Genomic DNA, 20,479 nt, shown 5'->3' with positions numbered 1-20,479 from the left:
CAAGATAGATACTCACACGGCATTTGATTTAACAACACACTATCCGTTGAGATTCCTACAACATCAGGAAGACCACATTTATATGTGAAAATCAACATAACTTTCAAACACAGATCTCCAACTTATACTCCATTTCAACGATTACACCAGAGTGTATCTTATATCAATTCAACTCAACGAAGATACACCATTTGCTTCTTCTTAACCTAATGTTAACAGTTGGAACGCATAATTTAAAACAAAATTCATCCTATGATCTACCTAGCAGCGACCGCGGCAAATATTACTGACTTTCACTAAGAAGAGGATCCATTTCAGTTCCAGATACATGCCGATTTTAAAAACTTACCATTACAAATAATTTTTTAGACAATATTGTAAAATATACTACAATAATTCTAACTTGTGCTTATACTTCCCATGTCAAATTTCTTAACCACTGTTTCAAAGAAAAACATTTCTTTTTAATATCACAACATACCTCATCTCAATTTTTTATAAACAGTAGTGTAATCATTCTTAATAATTTTTATTTTTATTTTTAAGATTAGCTAATGTGCTGATGATGCCCAATAAAAAGGGTGAAACATGTCCACAACTTTTCAATCTTATGATTATGTAACCACAAAACGTGGTACTGTAGGTATTGAATAGGTGAATAATAAATGTATACTTTGTAAATTGAATGTAATCACTGTTGTCAATACAGTCCAAAAAATGAGATTAATGACTTATAACGTCCATATACAGCTGTAACTGATGTCAATATTTGACAAGTGCGTGATATGATCATGAATAACACACGAGAGACTGTTGATGACATGGCAAACCCTATGCACATTAGCCATGGTTCTGCATATGAAATCATGCATAACAGGCTTAACTTTCACAAAGTCTGTTTGAGATGGGTTCCAAAACAACTCAATGAAGGGCAGAAGCACAATCGTGTGAGAATTTGTCAGCACCTACTGGACCACCATGCTAACGAAGTTGAAACATTTCTGAAACGGATCATCACTGGAGATGAAACATGGGTTCACCACTTCGAGCCAGAGAGTAAACGTCAGAGCATAAAATGAAGCATTCTGGATCCCCAGTCGAAAAGAAATTCAAGAGTCAACCTTCTGCAGGAAAAGTGATGCTGACAGAGTTTTCTGACTTTCAAGGGCCAATCTTGGAACATTACCAGGAAAAGGGGGAAACAGTAAACAGTGAACAGTACAAGCTGAAACCTGCAATTCGCAACAAACACACAAGTTGATTGTCAGAAGTTCTTTTGTTGCATGACGATGCACATCCAGATACTGCCACCCACACCACTCCAAACTCTTCAGATGCTGCGTTTCGAGGTGTTAGAGCAGCCTGTTTACAGTCCTGATCTCGCCCCATTGGATTATCATCTGTTTGGTCCACTTAAGAAAGCTCTGAGAGGTCGTCGATTCGGCTCTGATCAACAGGTGAAGGAAGCAGTGCACACATGGCTTGTTGTGCAACCAAAAACTTTTTTTTGCAGAGGATATCAAAGCTTGTGGAATGGCTGACCATGTGCACTGAAAAGCAGGCGAAAAATGTTGAAAAATGATATCAATAAAAAGTGTGTACTCTTTTTGTAATGAATTATAAAAATTGATTGCAGATACTTATTGACTTGCCCTCGTATTTTTTATTAATATCTGAAGTAATCTATTTTCAGTTTCGACTCTGTGAACTTATAACTGTTAGGAAGACTGAAGAGCCTAAGATATGAACATTCAAACCGTTCCTGCTCCTGTGATAAAATATTATGTCATTGACAGTGAAACCCTTGATGAATCAGTATTTGTTTTGAACCAGCACATAGACATGATAGGCCAAAATGACAAGTTTTTAACAAGGGTTTCAAGCATGGGTGAATTAAGTGATCTGTTACACTGTGTGGAAAAAGTTGATATGCAGAATAATGTACCAAATGATATTGAGCAAATTGTGAGTTTTGAATGCGAGATTCTACAAACACTCCATTTATCCAAGTACAAAAAGAGCAAAAACATGAACTTTATCACAAAACAGTTGAAATTACCACCATCAAAGATACTTTCCTATACTCCAAAATTCATGATATTTTTGTTTACCTTAGAGTATTTCTCCATGTGCTTATAGGTTTAATAGAGATTATGGTCTTGTAGGACCTCATCCATCAACGATTCAAAGAGTGTGTTCTGGTAATAACTTAGGCCCCCAGCAAGAGTCATGAGAAAATCATTTCTTGTCATACCGTATTTCCCAGCATAATCGTCGCACTTTTTATACCCAAATTTTCGAAAAAATAGTAGGGTGTGACCATTATACGAAGAATTTTTAATACCAGTATTTCTATTACTCAAAAAATTTATTTATAACTAAATAGTATTTGATACAAATTTAAGATGCACATAATACTCGCGTTTATACATCAAAATAATTAAAATTGTCTAAAACAAATTTCATTATTATTCACAACAATTTGGCGAATGTTTTTTCAACCTGAAAATAAAAATGAACGTATTAAGTTAATTGTCATTAATTTCAGTATTAAAGTTAAAATATTACACTTGAAAAAATTATCGCTTTGTTGTGAAATAAGGACTTACCGGTACACAATTTATTCCAAATCTTCGGTGTCGCAATCGCAGATTTCGGTATCTAATGCGTGGTCCTCGTCGCTGTTAATACCAGTATCAGATTCTTCATATCTCTGCCACACTACGTCATCTTCGGATCCGTCTAGTGCATTAAAATTCCAGTCCTTTTGAAGCTCTTGGAGACTAGTTCAGGTGGTATAAGATCCCAACCCTCCATCACCCACGAGCATAACAAGTCCAAGGGCGGACGCCTGATATTTCCAGCGGGCGTCAATTGCTGATCGCCGCTCATCATCCACTCGCTGTAGAATCGACGTAAGTGGTCTTAAAAGGGTTTATTAATACATACATTTAGTGGCTGCAAAGCAGATGTTAGGCCACCAGGAATGACTATTTGTCGTGTCTTATTTTTACTGAGAAACTGCTTCACTTCGTTCACGAGGTGACCTCAGAAACTATCTAAAACAAGCAGAGCTGGTTGTTTTAGTAGTGCACCGGGTCTTCTATCCCACACAGTTTTAACCCAGTCCAGCACGAGATCTACGTACATCCAACCCTTTGGTTGCACTTGTACATGAATTCCACGGGGAAACTATATTCTTAGGCATCGTTTTCCTCTTGAAAATGATGTAAGGCGGCAACTTTCTTCCATCAGCTATAATGGCTAGCATTGCTGTGCATCACAACTTCTCACTACCGCTGGTTTTCATTAATAAACTCCGCGATCCTTTTAGCACAATAGTGCTATTGCGTGGCATATAAAAAAAAGATTGGAGTATAGGTCCTGCAACAAGAGCTTGCCAAAGAAAGCTGCGCAGAACATCGACAGTGTTCGGGTGGGCTCGGTAGTAGCACTGCACGCCCCCCTCACTTCGCTAAATCGCCTTACTCCCAGCAGTTGTTAATGAACCGTTAGTGACTGGACGTAGTGCGCTGCGCAGAGTCCAAGAACAAACAAAGAAGAAGTTAATGAACCGTCTGCGCTGGCGGTCTGGCCAGCTGGACTGAGTGAAATCTCAGCGCGTGAGTGTAATGCCTTATTGTAATTATAACCAGAGCCAGGACACATTACCCTATAGCATAATGATATTGTTGTACATGCAGAATCAAAAATATTGAATGAAATAACAATAACAAACAAAGAGATTAAGAATTATGTGATCGTAAAATAGCAGTTAACTTACCCAATGGCTTGTTCTAGTCTGCATCTTGTGAAAGAGGTTGAAAGCTGCTCATATCGCCTTCACTGTCATCCGCGCTATCACTAACGCTTTCTCCGTCACTGTCACTATCGTCCTCCAGATTAATGATTATGCTGTCTGATACTTCATCCATTATGTGATCGCTCGCAATGTACTTATTCTCAGTGTCGATTACGTGCCTACATCCACTCGACCATTCTTCTGCCCCAATTGACGCAATTCCTTCCATCAGCAATGTTCTTGCATCATCGAGTCTGAAAGTAACATTCTTTTGTGCTACATAATCTTTAACTTGAGCCCAAATCATTTCGATTGGGTTCAAATCTGAATGGTATGGTGGTAGACGCAAAATCGTATGCCCATATGTAGCAAGTAGTCTGTCGATTTGATATGACATAGCGTGATTTATGGGATTTAATCAAAGCGTACAGTTGGGGTTTTATCATCTCTGTAGAAAACGGAATACCCTTATCAGTCAACCAATCCTGCATAACTGTTTTTCTGGATGATGATGTGGGTGCACGCTCACATTGGACATTATGGTACGAGGCATTATCAATCACGACTACAGAGTTGGGTGGCAAATTAGGAATTAATTTCTCTGTCAGATATTTCTCGTAGTTTCTATAGTTCATCTCATCGTGATAATCCCCTGTTGTTTGGTTGGATTTGAAAACCAACAAAGCATTTGGAATGAAACCTGCATCTGAACCGGCATGTACCACTATTAATCGTTGCCCTTTCGAGATAGGTGACTTCAGTCCATGAAGAGTACCGTCACTCCAAGCACTTGACTTGGTGTGCGAACTACGCAAATATGTCTCATCAGTGTAAACAATAGGCCTACCCTCTTGTCGGTACCGCTTTATGCTTTGTATGTACTGCACACGTAGGAGCCTTATGTCAGGCTTCTCCATAAGTATTCTACGCATGTCTTCTGTCTTTCTCCATCGAAAACCTAGGCCTCGAACTATCTTGCTTAGTGTTCTTACGCAACCTTTAAACTGTATATCCTCTACCAGTTTCTTACGGATCTTTTCAAGCGCTGGTCTCTCGCCTTCGGTATTGTGAAAATTGTGAATCGTGCGCCTGACCGCGTATTTCTCAAAATCGTCTAATTCACACTTCTTGACAGACTTCAGTCTTCTCTTTTCAGGCGTTGAAAATGAATCCACTTCACCCCTTTCGATCTTCTTTGCGTCTCGTATTACATTCCGCACGGACCTTTCCGACACACCCGTAGCTTCGGCCACTTTCTTTTGAATAGCACAGAAGTTTCCAGTGGGGTGGGTTTCGTTTTTCATGAATTTATACACATCATAAATAACTTCTCTAGTTTGACTGTGTAAAGTTTTAGCACTCCCTAATTTAGAACGAAACGGGGGCATCGCTACGTACACTGAATATAATACTACAACAAATTCACTTTCAGCTACGAAATATAAATAAAATATTAATAATACAAGCACACGCTTCTTGCTTCTTTTCAATACACGCTTGATAAAGAGCTGTACACTGTGCCTCTCAGTGAGCGGTTGAGTAACAATGAGCCCGGTAATCAGCATTCAGGCGACACACAGCTTACGAGCTTAAACTTCGCCAACAGATATTGGTCTCTGCGCATGTTGGAGTTTCGGCAAGCTCTTGTTGCGCTTAGTATATGATCTGCATTACCGATTTGAGAAAGCAAGTACGAAGTTTCCTTGCGCAAACGTATGACAAATCAGTGAACCGTGTAATCAGCAGGGAACTTTTGGCTTAGTGTTGTTCTCCTTCACACTGACAGATTGTGTCGTCGCATGAAACCCTTAATCCACCCACGCTTCGCCCTAAACTGTGTTATGTTGTGTTTGTGCGCTACCTCCCATCCCTTAATTTGTAACATTTCATATGATACACTGCAGAGATTGCTACGTATTTCATTGCCGTACATAAACACTTCTTCGTCAATTATAGGAAACTTCCCTGTTTTAGGACCTCTAAACGCGTGCCTAGAAGGGTTTGTGCTTTTTAGCTTGTTTTTAATTTCCGCCAGTCACGCAACAACTTTTCACTCACTGAAAATTTTCTTTCTGCAGCTCTGTTCCTGTGCTGTTCAGTGAAGGCAATTACGCTTAGCTTGAAGCCCGCAGAATAGTTTCTATATTAACCCATAATCGCTTATAAATGCTTCACACGCTAATGTTTTGCAATATTAATGACTTTCCATAATTGTTCACTATTAAAACAAATTATTTCTACAAACACCCCAAACACAAATTAAAAACTTAAATTCTAATGCACACATGTGTACAGTAATCACGTCAGTCACAAACAAATTAATGCATCTGTGATCTGTCCATTCCAGAGCAGCTAATACTGTTAGGCAGCAAGGAAGCATGCAACAATTTATCAGTTGAGCTCGTTGGTTGCAACACACTAGTGCGCTTGCGCAAAGCTCGTAAACCGGAGCACGGACGTCTTCATACATCGCTCTAGCTAGCGCGGTGTAGATCTACTGTAGTTGACCGTGTTCCGAGATGTCAGTAACAAACATTCATTTTTTCAATTTTTTTTAAACATACAGTAATTAGGTTAATATTTCTTCCCAGTTATTGATGATTTTACATTACATTACTGACGAGTTTATAAAATAAAACTTTAATACCATTGGATAATAATTATCTTGACTGCTTGGGTAAAATTTTTCATCCCATGCCTGGACACTTATGATGTAGTAGTAAGAGTCTAGCGATGACAACAGACATCGTAAATAATTCGGCTGACCGTGAGCTGAATAATTCAGTGGAAATCTGCGTTATCGTCTTGGATTTCACTTCGTGCGCAATAACGCAGGAGCCGGCCCCATGGCGTAGGGGTGGCGTGCCTGCCTCTTACACGGAGGCCCCGGGTTCAATTCATGACCGGGTTAGGGAATTTTACCAGTATCTGAGGGCTGGTTCGAGGTCCACTCAACCTACGTGATTACAATTGAGGAGCTATCTGATGGTGAGATGGCGGCCCTGGTCTAGAGAGCCAAAAATAATGACCATGAGGATTCGTTGTGCTGACCACACGACACCTCATAATCCGCAAGCGTTCGGGCTGAACAGCGGTCGCTTGCTAGGCAAAGGTCCTTCGCGACTGTTGCACCGGGTGGTTGTAATAACACAGAATTCTATCAGACCTCTTGTCTACTAGAAGACAAGCGTGTGTTGGTACAGGTATTTCCTGGCGACGTTGCCGATAAGCAATAACTTACAGCCTTACGTATTTCAAATGAGAACTCATAATATGTAGGTGGTGAATAAATTGTACACTGTCTCTCGACCACGTTGTCAAACTGCCGATAGCCTACCGGTAAGCCATGCGTCGTACATATACCGGTATTATTTATTTATACGTTGTGCAACATCTCGCAAATGTGACTATTGCCCATAAACCATACACGTATTTAAATTGCGCATTCATGTGCAACTTACATTGCAGTTCCATTTACCTTTTAACCTGATTGGTGAACAAAATTTGGACGTGCGACAATTATGCGATTAAATGTTTAAAGTCCGATTTTTTTATTATAAATAAAGGATGCAACGATTACGCGGTGGCGACGATTATGCCGGGAAATACTGTATATAAGAGATAAACATAAATTTCTTAAACCTCACGAATATCATGTCAACCTTCTAATAGATGAAATACGTCTAAAAGAATACAGTAAAACCTCGTTAATTCGAAGTCGTTGGGACTCAAAAATCGGACTTCGAATTACGTGATTTCGAATTAACCGCCAATTCGCAATTCAGAAGTACCAACCCTTGCCGCGTTACAAAATATTCTAAGGCCCGTTACAGCATGCATTTAACCTTGATTCACAGTTTATACCTTTCAAATGCCATGAAAAAAGAACTATTTCCAAAATGTATCCAAGAAGGTGCATTTACAGTATTCAAATAATACACTCGGATATCTCACTGGTAAACATAACCTCACGCAACGAAAGAAAGAAAAAAGCACGATTCAAAGACGAGGAGAAATCTATGCTCGCTCCCATGTGCAAGTGCTTTATTAATTGGATTACTATACTGTATGCATTTTAGATGCCTTGTATTTACACAGAAAGTACCCGATGCCCTTAAAAATCGAACTTTCCTATGACTCTATCCTTGTATGATTTCCCGCCATGGCACTTCTCTCGTACTTCAGAAATGTAAACACTTGCCGCATCACAAAGTATTCTAAGACCCATTAACACATGCAATCACCTCGATTCACAGTTTAAACCTTTCAAATTCTATGGAAAAAAAACTATTTCCGAAATGTATCCAACAAGGTGCATTTACAATGTTCAAATAATGCACTTGAATAAATCACTGACAAACATAACCTCACGCAACGAAAGAAAAAAATCGCACAATTCAAAGACGAGGATAAATTATGCCGGTTCCCCTGTGCAAATGCATTATTTTTTGGATTTCTTTACTGTTTGCATTTTTATTATAGATGCTTTGTACTGGCATGGAAAGTGCCGGACGCTCTTAAAACATCGTGTCTTATCGAAGTTTCCTATGGCGAGGGAATAAAGTATCTCGCTTCCATGTGCATTGCAACGCACTACTATGACCCCCATCCCTCACACTGTACGATTTCCAGGCTGGCAATTTCTCCTTTAAAACAATAAGACCGTTTGGGCTCGCATTAAAATAAAGCAACGCAGTTTCACCGGCATGTCAATATTGTTCGGTGCCTACGAATTTATTATATTTGCCACGTTTTTTCGTCAACTGTCGGCATCGCTAGTGTTCGCGGATTCTGTTTTCCCGCACACTGCATGTTGCGTGATAATACGGCGTTCCTTAAAAGGTTGAACAAACAAGAATTCCGATTTCATTCAACTTAGCAATCATGAAGCGCACTGTTGGCCCACCGAAGTGAGTGTAAGTGCGGAATGCGCGTTCTATTATGACGCGGAGCGGATAAATTTCGAGTTGAAATTACTCTGTAACATACTATTGTTTTAAAATGTAAAGGCAGTTTCGAATTAAAAGTCTGAATTTCGGTAATGGGGCCGACATTGTACTTCGAATTACGAATTATCCGTATTTCGAATTAAACAATTGAAATAACATGCAAAACTGTATCTCATGTTTCCGGGAACGAGAGTTTCTTCGAATTAGGCGGGATTTTGAATTAACCGATTTCGAATTATCGAGGTTCTACTGTATTCTGATTACAAAGTTGGAAGTGCTGTTTGTATGGTTAATTATGAATGTTTGACAGCAAACTCCAAATCAACAAAACAGAAGAATCATATTGTATCTCAGAGACAGGATTCAAGGTATTGTCCATAACTTCAGATAATTCTGTTAATAGAAAGGCAATATTTGGTCCACAATTTCTTATGTGGGCTATACAACCACCATACCTGCCAACTTAACAAAACCAAAAATCAGGAGATTTTGATGTGAAAATCAGGAAAAATCAGGAGACACAATTGGTCAAAACTGCTTATTCTACATGTCTTGCACAATACAGTACTACAATATATTTATAACATTTATTGTCTCAAAGCCCGACTGTTGCTATACTAGGCTACACGGCTAAAAATTACACATCTCTATTCCCTCACAGGAAGTATGTGAGTGAGATGATCGGTCTCTGATAATCGTACCATAAATAGTATGAACTCATGTTCCACATGTGTGAATCAGTCATGCACTTAGATGCCATTACATAGCAAATGCATAGATTAATATATTGCATCAAGCGCCCGTGCGATTATGCAAAGCGCAATGCTATTTGGATCAAATAATTAGCTGATGACACCGCGCTTCGCTACGGAATTCCGGGAAAGACTGTCCTTATAGTTTTCCCAACTGTTACAATGACGCCAGTATATCGCGATTAAAAACAATGCTGTCATATGAAATACTGATAAAATGAAAACAGCACATTTTCTCACTTTTAGCGAAAATTACTAGGGTGTCGATCTAACAGTTCAAAGTTTCAGAGCTACAATGACCAGGCGGCACCCAGCCGAGAACACTCCTGTGTAATTATTCCGTTTACGTGTACACACTGCTCATTCCAATCACTGCCTCAGAGTAGCGATCAAATAGCTGGAATACTATGATAATCAATCAATCAATCAATCAATCAATACTGATCTGCATTTAGGGCAGTCGCCCAGGTGGCAGATTCCCTATCTGTTGCTTTCCTAGCCTTTTCCTAAATAATTTCAAAGAAATTGGAAATTTAATGAACGTCTCCCTTGGCAAGTTATTCCAATCCCTAACTCCCCTTCCTAAAATTGAATATTTGCCCCAGTTTGTCCTCTTGAATTCCAACTTTATCTTCATATTGTGATCTTTCCTACTTTTATAAACGCCACTCGAACTTATTCATCTACTAATGTCATTCCACGCCATCTCTCCACTGACATCTCGAAACATACTACTTAGACGAGCAGCTTTTCTTCTTTCTCTTAATTCTTCCCAACCCAAACTTGGGAACATTTTTGTAATGCTACTCATTTGTCGGAAATCACCCAGAACAAATCGAGCTGCTTTTCTTTGGATTTTTTCCAGTTCTTGAATCAGGTAATCTTGGTGAGGGTCCCATACACTGAAACCTTACTCTAGTTGGGGTCTTAGCAGAGACTTCTATGCCCTCTCTTTTACATCCTTACTACAACCCCTAAACACCCTCATAACCATGTGCAGAGAACTGTACCCTTTATTTACAATCCCATTTATGTGATTACCCCAATGAAGGTCTTTCCTTATATTAACACCTAGATACTTACAATGATCCCCAAAAGGAACTTTCACCAAATCAATGCAGTAATTAAAACTGAGAGGACTTTTTCTATTTGTGAAACTCACAACCTGACTTTTAACCCTGTTTATCAACATACAATTGCCTGCTGTCCATCTCACAACATTATCGAGGTCACGTCGCAGTTGTTCAGGATCTTGTAAATTATTTATCACTCTATACAGAATAACATCATCCGCAAAAAGCCTTACCTCCGATTCCACTCCTTTACTCATATTTATATATATAAGAGAACATAAAGGTCCGATAATACTGTCTTGAGGAAATCCCTTTTAATTATTACAGGGTCAGATAAAGCTTCACCTACTCTAATTCTCTGAGATCTATTTTCTAGAAATATAGCAACCCATTCAGTCACTCTTTTGTCTAGTCCAATTGCACTCATTTTTGCCAGTAGTCTCCCATGATCCACCCTATCAAATGCTTTAGACAGGTCAATTGCAATACAGTCCGTTTGACCTCCAGAATCCAAGATATCTGCTATATCTTGCTGGAATCCTACAAGTTGAGCTTCAGTGGAATAACCTTTCCTAAAACCGAACTGCCTTCTATCGAACCAGTTATTAATTTCACAAACATGTCTAATATAATCAGAAAGAAGCCCTTCCCAAAGCTTACAAGCAACATATGTCAAACTTACGGGCCTGTAATTTTCAGCTTTATGTCTATCACCCTTTCCTTTATACACAGGGGCTACAATAGCAACTCTCCATTCATCTGGTATAGCTCCTCCGACCAAACAATAATCAAATAAGTACCTCAGATATGGTACTATATCCCAACCCATTGTCTTTAGTATATCCCCAGAAATCTCATCAATTCCAGCCGCTTTTCTAGTTTTCAACTTTTGTATCTTATTGTAAATGCCTTTGTTATCATATGTAAATTTTAATACTTCATTGGCTTTAGTCTCCTCCTCTATCTCAACATTTTCCTTGTAACCAACAATCTTTACATACTGCTGACTGAATACTTCTGCCTGTCGAAGATCCTCGCATACACACTCCAATTGTTCATTAATTATTCCTGGAATGTCCTTCTTGGAACCTGTTTCTGCCTTAAAATACCTATAAATACCCTTCCATTTTTCACTAAAATTTGTATGACTGCCAATTATGCTTGCCATCATGTTATCCTTAGCTGTCTTCTTGGCTAGATTCAATTTTCTAGTTAGTTCCTTCAATTTCTCATTACTTCCACAGCCATGTCTACCTCTATATCTTTCCAGTCTGCACCTCCTTCTTAGTCTCTTTATTTCTCTATTATAATAAGGTGGGTCTTTACCATTCCTTACCTCCCTTAAAGGTACAAACCTGTTTTTGCATTCCTCAACAATTTCTTTAAACCCATCCCAGATGTTTACATTTTTATTTACCGTTTTCCACCGATCATAATTACTTTTTAGAAACTGCCTCATGCCTGCTTTATCAGCCATATGGTACTGCCTAATAGTCCTACTTAAGACCTTCCTTTCTATCACATTTATTTTTGACTACGACAAAAACAGCTTCGTGATCACTAATACCATCTATTACTTCAGTTTCCCTATAGAGCTCATCTGGTTTTATCAGCACCACATCCAGGATATTTTTCCCTCTGGTTGGTTCCATCACTTTCTGGATCAGCTGTCCTTCCCATATTACCTTATTTGCCATTTGTTGGTCATGCTTCCTGTCGTTCGCATTTCCTTCCCAATTGACATCTGGCAAATTTAGATCTCCCGCTACAATCGCATTTCTTTCCATGTCGCTTCCCACATAGCCGACTATCCTATCAAATAATTCCGAATCCACGTCAGTGCTACCTTTTCCCGGTCTGTACACTCCAAATATATCAAGTTGCCTATTATCTTTAGAAATGAGCCTTACACCTAGAATTTCATGTGTCTCACCTTTAACTTTTTCGTAGCTTACAAATTCTTCTTTCACCAGAATGAATACCCCCCCCTCCCACCATTCCTATCCTGTCTCTACGATACACACTCCAGTGCCGTGAGAAAATATCTGCATCCATTATATCATTTCTCAGCCATGATTCAACTCCTATTACAATATCTGGTAAATATATATCTATTAAATTAATTCTATTCCTTTCTTTACAATACTTCTACAGTTCAACACTAACAATTTCATGTCATCCCTACTTGATTTCCAGTTCCCTGTTCCCTTATCACCGCTCCCTAGACCACCCTGTTTCCCTGAATGTACCTCCCTATTACCCTTCCAAACAAATTTCCTAACTTATACGTACCACTGCGGTTTAAGTGAAGGCCATCTGAGCGCAGATCCCTATCTCCTACCCACCCATTAGGATCTAGAAATTTCACTCCCAGTTTCCCACATACCCACTCCATAGTCTCATTTAAATCCCCAATCACCCTCACGTCAGTATCCCTCCTACACAGTATTCCACTAATAATCTCCGCTTTCTTAAACTTCACCCGTGCTGCATTTACCAGATCCCACACATCTCCAACTATGTTGGTACTTATATCAGCTTGCCTTACGTTGTTGGTACCAACGTGAAACACTACCACCTTCTCCTTCCCCTCCTCCCTCTCTTCTACTTTCCTCAACATCTGCCTCAACCTAATTCCTGGATAACATTCTACCCTGGTTCCCTTTCCTCCACACACTTTCTCCATGTGTCTAATGATGGAATCCCCCATGACCAGAGCCTCAACTCTACCCACCTCATTTGATCCCCTCCCCTCCTGGTCAGCCCTATCTTTCCTGATAGCTGCAGAAGCTACTTTCTCCTCCTTTTTCTCCTTCCCATGACCGTGTTCCACCTGTCTTTTCCTATCCCCTACCCTACATTTCCCTTTCCTACCTTTTCCCTTCCTCCTACTTTCACACATCTCAGCAACAGTTTCCTGTCCCTCATCTTCCCTCTGTTGTTCTACCTGGAGTGACTCGTACCGATTTCGCACAGACACCTGTCCTGAATTCTGATCCTGAATAGAGCCCTTAGCCTGGAATCTCCTTCCCCTTAGAACATTACACCACCTGTTTTCTACAACTCCCCCCCTTTCCTTCCCATCCCTCTTGTACACCTACTGTAACCTGTACATTTTTTGAGGGAGTCCTGTCTTCTGTGAGAATCCTAATTATCTCCCTCAAACTCTCCAACTCCTCCCTCAGACCCCTCAATGCCTTGCCACACCAACAGTTCATACTCTCGCGCTCCTTAGCCATTCGTACGGAAAAAATGAAAAGAAAAAGAAAATAAATGATAATAAATAATAAATGATGATCCAGTGTGTTCCGTACCAGTAGTATCAGAAAATTTATGAACCAGAGGAATGGCATGATAGAGATCTAACTCCCCACTCCCCAGCTACTTCCCGCCAATATTCAAGCAGGCTGTTATACTCGATACGCAGCAGTAATCCCATCTATCGGAGATAAGTGGCAGCAGAATACACAAAACACATCACAACAAACAATGGTCAATGTAATGTTATTGTCGATCAATTTGATAAGCTTTCTATATTGGAGGCCTTCACATTTAGTTTTCTTCCGAATCTGTGATATCAGAGCATCTAATGTCAAATGAGTCTTCCTTTCTTTCAAGGCAACCTCGTGTGTTATTTAAGCGAACGTTCCTTCATGACTTCTTCCTCATTCTTACCATCACCACCAATATTATTATAGTCGGTACAGTAAAACTGAATAAGACATAAATAATTGGAACTTGTATTCTCTATAACTTTTGTTATGAAGTACTTTACAATACGACAAGTAAGATAGGTAATTAAAAATTGAAGTTTTGGCACTTTTCCCTAAGCTACCATTTCGAACAGAGTGATAGTGATAAAAATTATGTATAGCGTAGACTGTAGTTCCTTAATCCCCGACTTAACATAAAATTCTGTTCACCCATTTACTCATATCTCGGCGCTGATATGGACTTAGGGGGGAAAAAATACAAATTTATGAATATCTCATAAAGCAGCAGGAATAGATGAAATTAGACCTGAAATGGTGAAGTATAGTGGGAAGGCAGGGATAAAATGGCTTCATAGAGTAGTAAAATTAGCGTGGAGTGTTGGTAAGGTACCTTCAGATGGACAAAAGCAGTAATTGCACCTATCTATAAGCAAGGGAACAGGAAGGATTGCAACAACTATCGAGGTATCTCATTGATTAGTATACCAGGCAAAGTATTCACTGGCATCTTGGAAGGGAGGGTTGCGATCAGTCGTTGAGAGGAAGTTGGATGAAACCCAGTGTGGTTTCAGACCACAGAGAGGCTGTCAGGATCAGATTTTCAGTATGCGCCAGATAATTGAAAAATGCTACGAGAGGAATAGGCAGTTGTGTTTATGTTTCGTAGATCTAGAAAAGCATACGACAGGGTACCGAGGGAGAAGATGTTCGCCATACTGGGGGACTATGGAATTAAAGGTAGATTATTAAAATCAAAGGTATTTATGTTGACAATTGGGCTTCAGTAAGAATTGATGGTAGAATGAGTTCTTGGTTCAGGGTACTTACAGAAGTTAGACAAGGCTGTAATCTTTCACCTCTGCTGTTCGTAGTTTACATGGATCATCTGCTGAAAGGTATAAAATGGCAGGGAGGGATTCAGTTAGGTGGAAATGTAATAAGCAGTCTGGCCTATGCTGACAACTTGGTCTTAATGGGAGATTGTGCCGAAAGCCTGCAGTGTAATATCTTGGAACTTGAAAATAGGTGCAATGAGTATGGTATGAAAATTAGCCTCTCGAAGACTAAATTTATGTCATTAGGTAAGAAATTCAACAGAATTGAATGTCAGATTGGTGATACAAAGCTAGAACAGGTCGATAATTTCAAGTATTTAGGTTGTGTATTCTCCCAGGATGGTAATATAGTGAGATTGAATCAAGGTGTCGTAAAGCTAATGCACTGAGCTCGCAGTTGCGATCAACAGTATTCTGTAAGAAGGAAGTCAGCTCCAAGACGAAAATATCTTTACATCGGTCTGTTTTCAGACCAACTTTGCTTTACGGGAGTAAAAGCTGGGTGGACTCAGGATATCTTATTCATAAGTTAGAAGTAACAGACATGAAAGTAGCAAGAATGATTGCTGGTACAAACAGGTGGGAACAATGGCAGGATGATACTCGGAATGAGGAGATAAAGGCTAATTTAGGAATGAACTCGATGGATGAAGCTGTACGCATAAACCGGCTTCGGAGGTGGGGTCATGCGAGGCAAATGGAGGATAGGTTACCTAGGAGAATAATGGACTCTGCTATGGAGGTTAAGAGAAGTAGAGGTAGACCAAGACGACGATGGTTAGACTCGGTTTCTAACGATTTAAAGATAAGAGGTATAGAACTAAATGAGGCCACAACACTAGTTGAAAATCAAGGATTGTGGCGATGTTTAGTAAATTCACAGAGGCTTGCAGACTGATGATGATGATGATGATGATGATGATGATGATGATGATGATGCTTATTGTTTAAAGGGGCCTAACATCGAGGTCATCGGCCCCTAATGGTATGAAATGAAATAACAAAAAATTCAAATTCATCTACCGACCAAAATAAAATAAAAAATGTCAAAGAATGAATGCATGGACATGAACCCTACAAAAACAGTGGATCAGACTCAAAAAAGATTGTACTTAATAGTATTTTTTTTCTTTTGCTAGGGGCTTTACGTCGCACCGACACAGATAGGTCTTATGGCGACGATGGGATAGGAAAGGCCTAGGAGTTGGAAGGAAGCGGCCGTGGCCTTAATTAAGGTACAGCCCCAGCATTTGCCTGCTGTGAAAATGGGAAACGACGGAAAACCATTTTCAGGGCTGCCGATAGTCGGATTCGAACCTACTATCTCCCGGATGCAAGCTCACAGCCGCGCGCCTCTACGCCCGGTGTACTTAATAGTATTACTGACCAAGGGACCATTTATTAAGCACAATGATGCTTGATGTCTGAAGGGGTGCTAAATTCACGTCTAAGGCCCCACAGAATGGTATATGTCGCGAGTAAAGTAGAACCATGGTATTTGTCTTTTTGGGGTACTGATCAAAAGTTGCGAAGACACAAGGTGGTACTACCTACAAGGATTGCAATTCGTACAGGGAACACAGACCTACGGTGTTGCTCACACAATGGCGCCACTCATAGCCAACGCAAACCGGTAAGGTTCCTCACCTAGGTGTACTAGTCACGGGTGCCGGTATTCCCGTGGTGTTCCTCACATAGTGGGTACCAGTCACAGGCAACGCTGACCCACGGTGCCGCTCATATAGCGGTACAACTCGCAGGCCACGCCCAGAACCGCGGTGTTGCTCACATGGGTACAACGCACGGGTACTGGAATCCACCAGGCCAGGCTTTTTACTGCAACTAATCACAAACCTGTTTCGTACCAATTTAGTGATACTACTTGCAAGTACATGCAACCCATGGTGTTCCCCGCATGAAGGTAGAATCAAGAGTAGTTTCATGGTTCTAATTCAATCATCCCTTGGTCGCCCCTTGTAGTCGCCTCTTACGACAGGCAGGGGATACCACGGGTGTATTCTACATGTGCATCCCCCACCCGCAGGGGGTAGTGTGTTTGGTCCGTGAGAGTTATTTTATTTCCCTCAAGTCCGCCGGCAAGCCGGTTAGGACCCCCCTATCCGCCACCTGGGACGCGCCATTTGGGAGTATCACCTCTTCCCCTGCTACGCCAGCGTAGCAGGTTCGTGGCTTGCAGACTGAACGCTGAAAGGCATAAGTCTATAATGATAATGTATGTATGTATGTATGTATGTATGTATGTATGTATGTCTGTCTTATCATAGCCGGTACGGTAAAAATGTATGAGACAAAAATGATAGGAAATTTAACAATATATAACTATAGTTATGTAGTATTTATCGATAGAGCCAATAATACAATATTTCAGAATTAAATTTTAGACCTACCCCTAAACTACCATTTCACTCAGCGTGAATACAATTATTTATGGGCTAGATTGTAGCAATTTATTCCCCGACAGTATATACCGATTTTCATTAAATTCTCCTCAGCCCTTTTCTCGTGATGAGCGTGTGTACGTACATACATACATTACATACAGACAGAAATTACGGAAAATTAAACCTTGCATTTCCGTTACAATGGTCATGACAGGTACGGAAATATAATTCTTTTAAAATTCTGAGTAATGTACAGACAAAACTCTATTTTATTTATATTGAGATAAATTAGAATTAGTCAGAATTGCCTTGAAATGGCTCCTAAAATCTCTAGAAAAGTCACTAGTCGTTATCATTGAAATTCTGTCACTAAATTACTAAGACTCAATATCTAGCGACTAGTCTCCAGAATCGATCAAAGAGAATGGAATTGACTAGACTGATATGAATGAACACGAACATTGCACACGAGAACGAGAGATTGACAATAGATATATGCGTCGCGATATACAGGTTTCAATAAACATCGCACATTTGCGCACATTCCTCGCATTAATAAACGTCGATATTTTGTTTGAAAGCGGCCAATGAGTGAAGGACTTCCGGCCACTGGCGTAAAAAAGCTGAAATGACGGGATTGAAAACAGATGTTTGAAGTTCACAAAAAAATAAGCTGAAATCAGGAGAAATATTAGAATAATCGGGAAGACTGGAAAAACTGTCGAAAATCGGGAGTCTCCCGCCTAAATCGGGAAAGTTGGCATGTATGCAACCACCCTAAAGATTCAATGAGACCCTTGTTTTTTGTAATTGATGCAGTATACAGTATATTATGAAGTTCGTAACTAGTTAAAGAAAAAAGATCCCATTTAACTTATCCTACATTACAGAACAATGATTCTTGCATGCATTATGCCCATTTTGACACTGCTCTTGGTGGATTTGTACAAGTACTCTTAGCAGGAGTGCTGCTCGGCGCACAGGTCTTCCAATTTAGGTTGTGTTGGTTATGGCATGCTTTGACTTGTACACATTTGTCCACCCATAGATATTGAGCTGACGATGTCAAATATGTACTTATCCTGGTTTTGCCAAAAATTGACTTACTGTTATTACTGCCCATCATAGATTTTAATAATATATATTAAAATAATTCTAAGCTAGTCAATCTAAAGAACTGAATTCAACAATATAAGTACCTTCCATATTTGACAGAGAAGTTAGGTATGTTGCTCCAGTGGCTTTTGCTATCCTCTTAAGATCTGCCTTCTTACATCTGCGAACGGCCATAGCACCAGCTTCCACAAAGTACTATAAAGCAAACATTTTTACATATAAAATGAAGCAAAAGAAATATAATATCAGAAAGCACAGTGAGCCTCACCCGTGATTGAAATAAATTCTGATAAAAAAAAAAAAAAAATGTTTTCACCCTTAAACAATAAGTTACTCCCCAGAATGAGATGCAAATACTGAATAAAGTAAGCACTTTGAAAGACAAAAATACAATAACAAAACTGGAATAATTAACAGAGATTTTTGCATATGTAGAAGCCAACAACAGTTTTCTAAGTTTGGGATAAGAGATGGGAAAATAGCACATTATTGCATGTTTTTATATTCTAGAGATATCTACTGATCACAAAATTTAACCTCGTGCAAAATGGTCTTGAAACTGCAAGTTCTTATTAAGAAGAATCAGCAAACTATAGAAACACCGGTATTTTTTTAAGACTGAGTTTCTCAAATTTTTTTAGTTTTCTCAATCGGAAGCCATATTTTTGGTCATGCAGGCCTGGGAGGGCATATATAGGAAGTGGAGATGGAATTCTCTGCTAGTACATTGACACTGCATTGTGCCTATCACAGAACAGCTTGCAGTTATGTCACTACCGGCATGTCTTGGAAAGGTGCGGTATCCAAATGATGATCCACACTGGGCCAAAACACTGGTGATTTTTTATGATTGAGTTTCCTGAATTTTATGTAGCTTTCTCACTCGGAAGCAATATTTTTGGTCATACTAGCCCAGGAGGGCATACGAGGACGGTTTGAAAAGTTCTCGGCATCACCGCTAGATGCCAGTGCTAGAGCAATGAGGTTCCTGCGCAATAATCACACATCCTTTGTGAGTGAACACGTGGCGCGTCAGTGCTCTAGCTGCAGGAGTGTGGTAGTGACGACTCTTCGTTGTTGTTCCCGCGTAGTGATTTGTGACAATGGAAAAACTGATATTCGAGCAGTGATTAAATACTTTGTAAAGAAAGGTATGAAAGCAAAGGAAATTCATGCCGACTTTCAGAACACACTGGGAGAGACTGTTCCTTCATTTTCAACTGTTGCCAAGTGGACCAGCGAGTTTACATCTGGTCGGGAGAGCTTGGATGATGATCCGCGTAGTGGACGGCCAGAAAGTGTTACGACCCCAGAATTTATCGTAAAAGTGCATAAACTGGTCATGGAGGACAGTCGACAAAGTGCGGGAGATTGCTGAAGCTGTAGGGATGTCTTCTGAATGGGTATATTATATTTTAACCAAAGAATTGGGTATGGAAATATTATCCGCAAGATGGGTGCCGCGGCTCTTGACATTGGACAATAAACGCACCAGATTGGAAATGTCCGAACAAAGTCTGACCGTTTTCAGTGCAACCAACAAGATTTATTGTGCCGGTTTGTGACTACAAATGAAACTTGGGTCAACTACTATACCCTAGAGACAAAACAGCAGTCAAAGCAGTGGAAACATGCTGATTCACCACCACCAAAGAAAGCAAAGGCAGTGCGTTTGGCCGGAAAGGTCATGGCATCAGTTTTCTGGGATGCAAAAGGCATTCTGCTGATAGATTATCTTCCTACTGGCCAAACAATTACGGGGCAATACTATGCAAACCTCCTAGACCAACTACAGGTAAAGATACGTGAAACAAGGCCTGGTTTGGCAAGGAAAAA

The 20,479-nt window shown here is 39.9% G+C and overlaps 1 protein-coding gene across 1 annotated transcript in view; it reads right to left on the bottom strand.

The window, feature by feature from the left end:
* CCT1 (chaperonin containing TCP1 subunit 1) overlaps positions 1–20,479 on the bottom strand; it is a 249,867-nt gene that overhangs the window by 106,900 nt on the left and 122,488 nt on the right. The window contains exon 9 of the mRNA XM_068225314.1: positions 18,727–18,838. Coding sequence (XP_068081415.1) covers positions 18,727–18,838 — 112 coding nt within the window. The remainder of the gene's footprint in view (positions 1–18,726; positions 18,839–20,479) is intronic.

The sequence above is a fragment of the Anabrus simplex genome, chromosome 1, assembly GCF_040414725.1.
Source record: "Anabrus simplex isolate iqAnaSimp1 chromosome 1, ASM4041472v1, whole genome shotgun sequence".
Lineage (NCBI taxonomy): Eukaryota > Metazoa > Arthropoda > Insecta > Orthoptera > Tettigoniidae > Anabrus > Anabrus simplex.
Note: the sequence above shows the minus strand (reverse complement) of the source record. Positions and strands in the feature narration are given on the sequence as shown.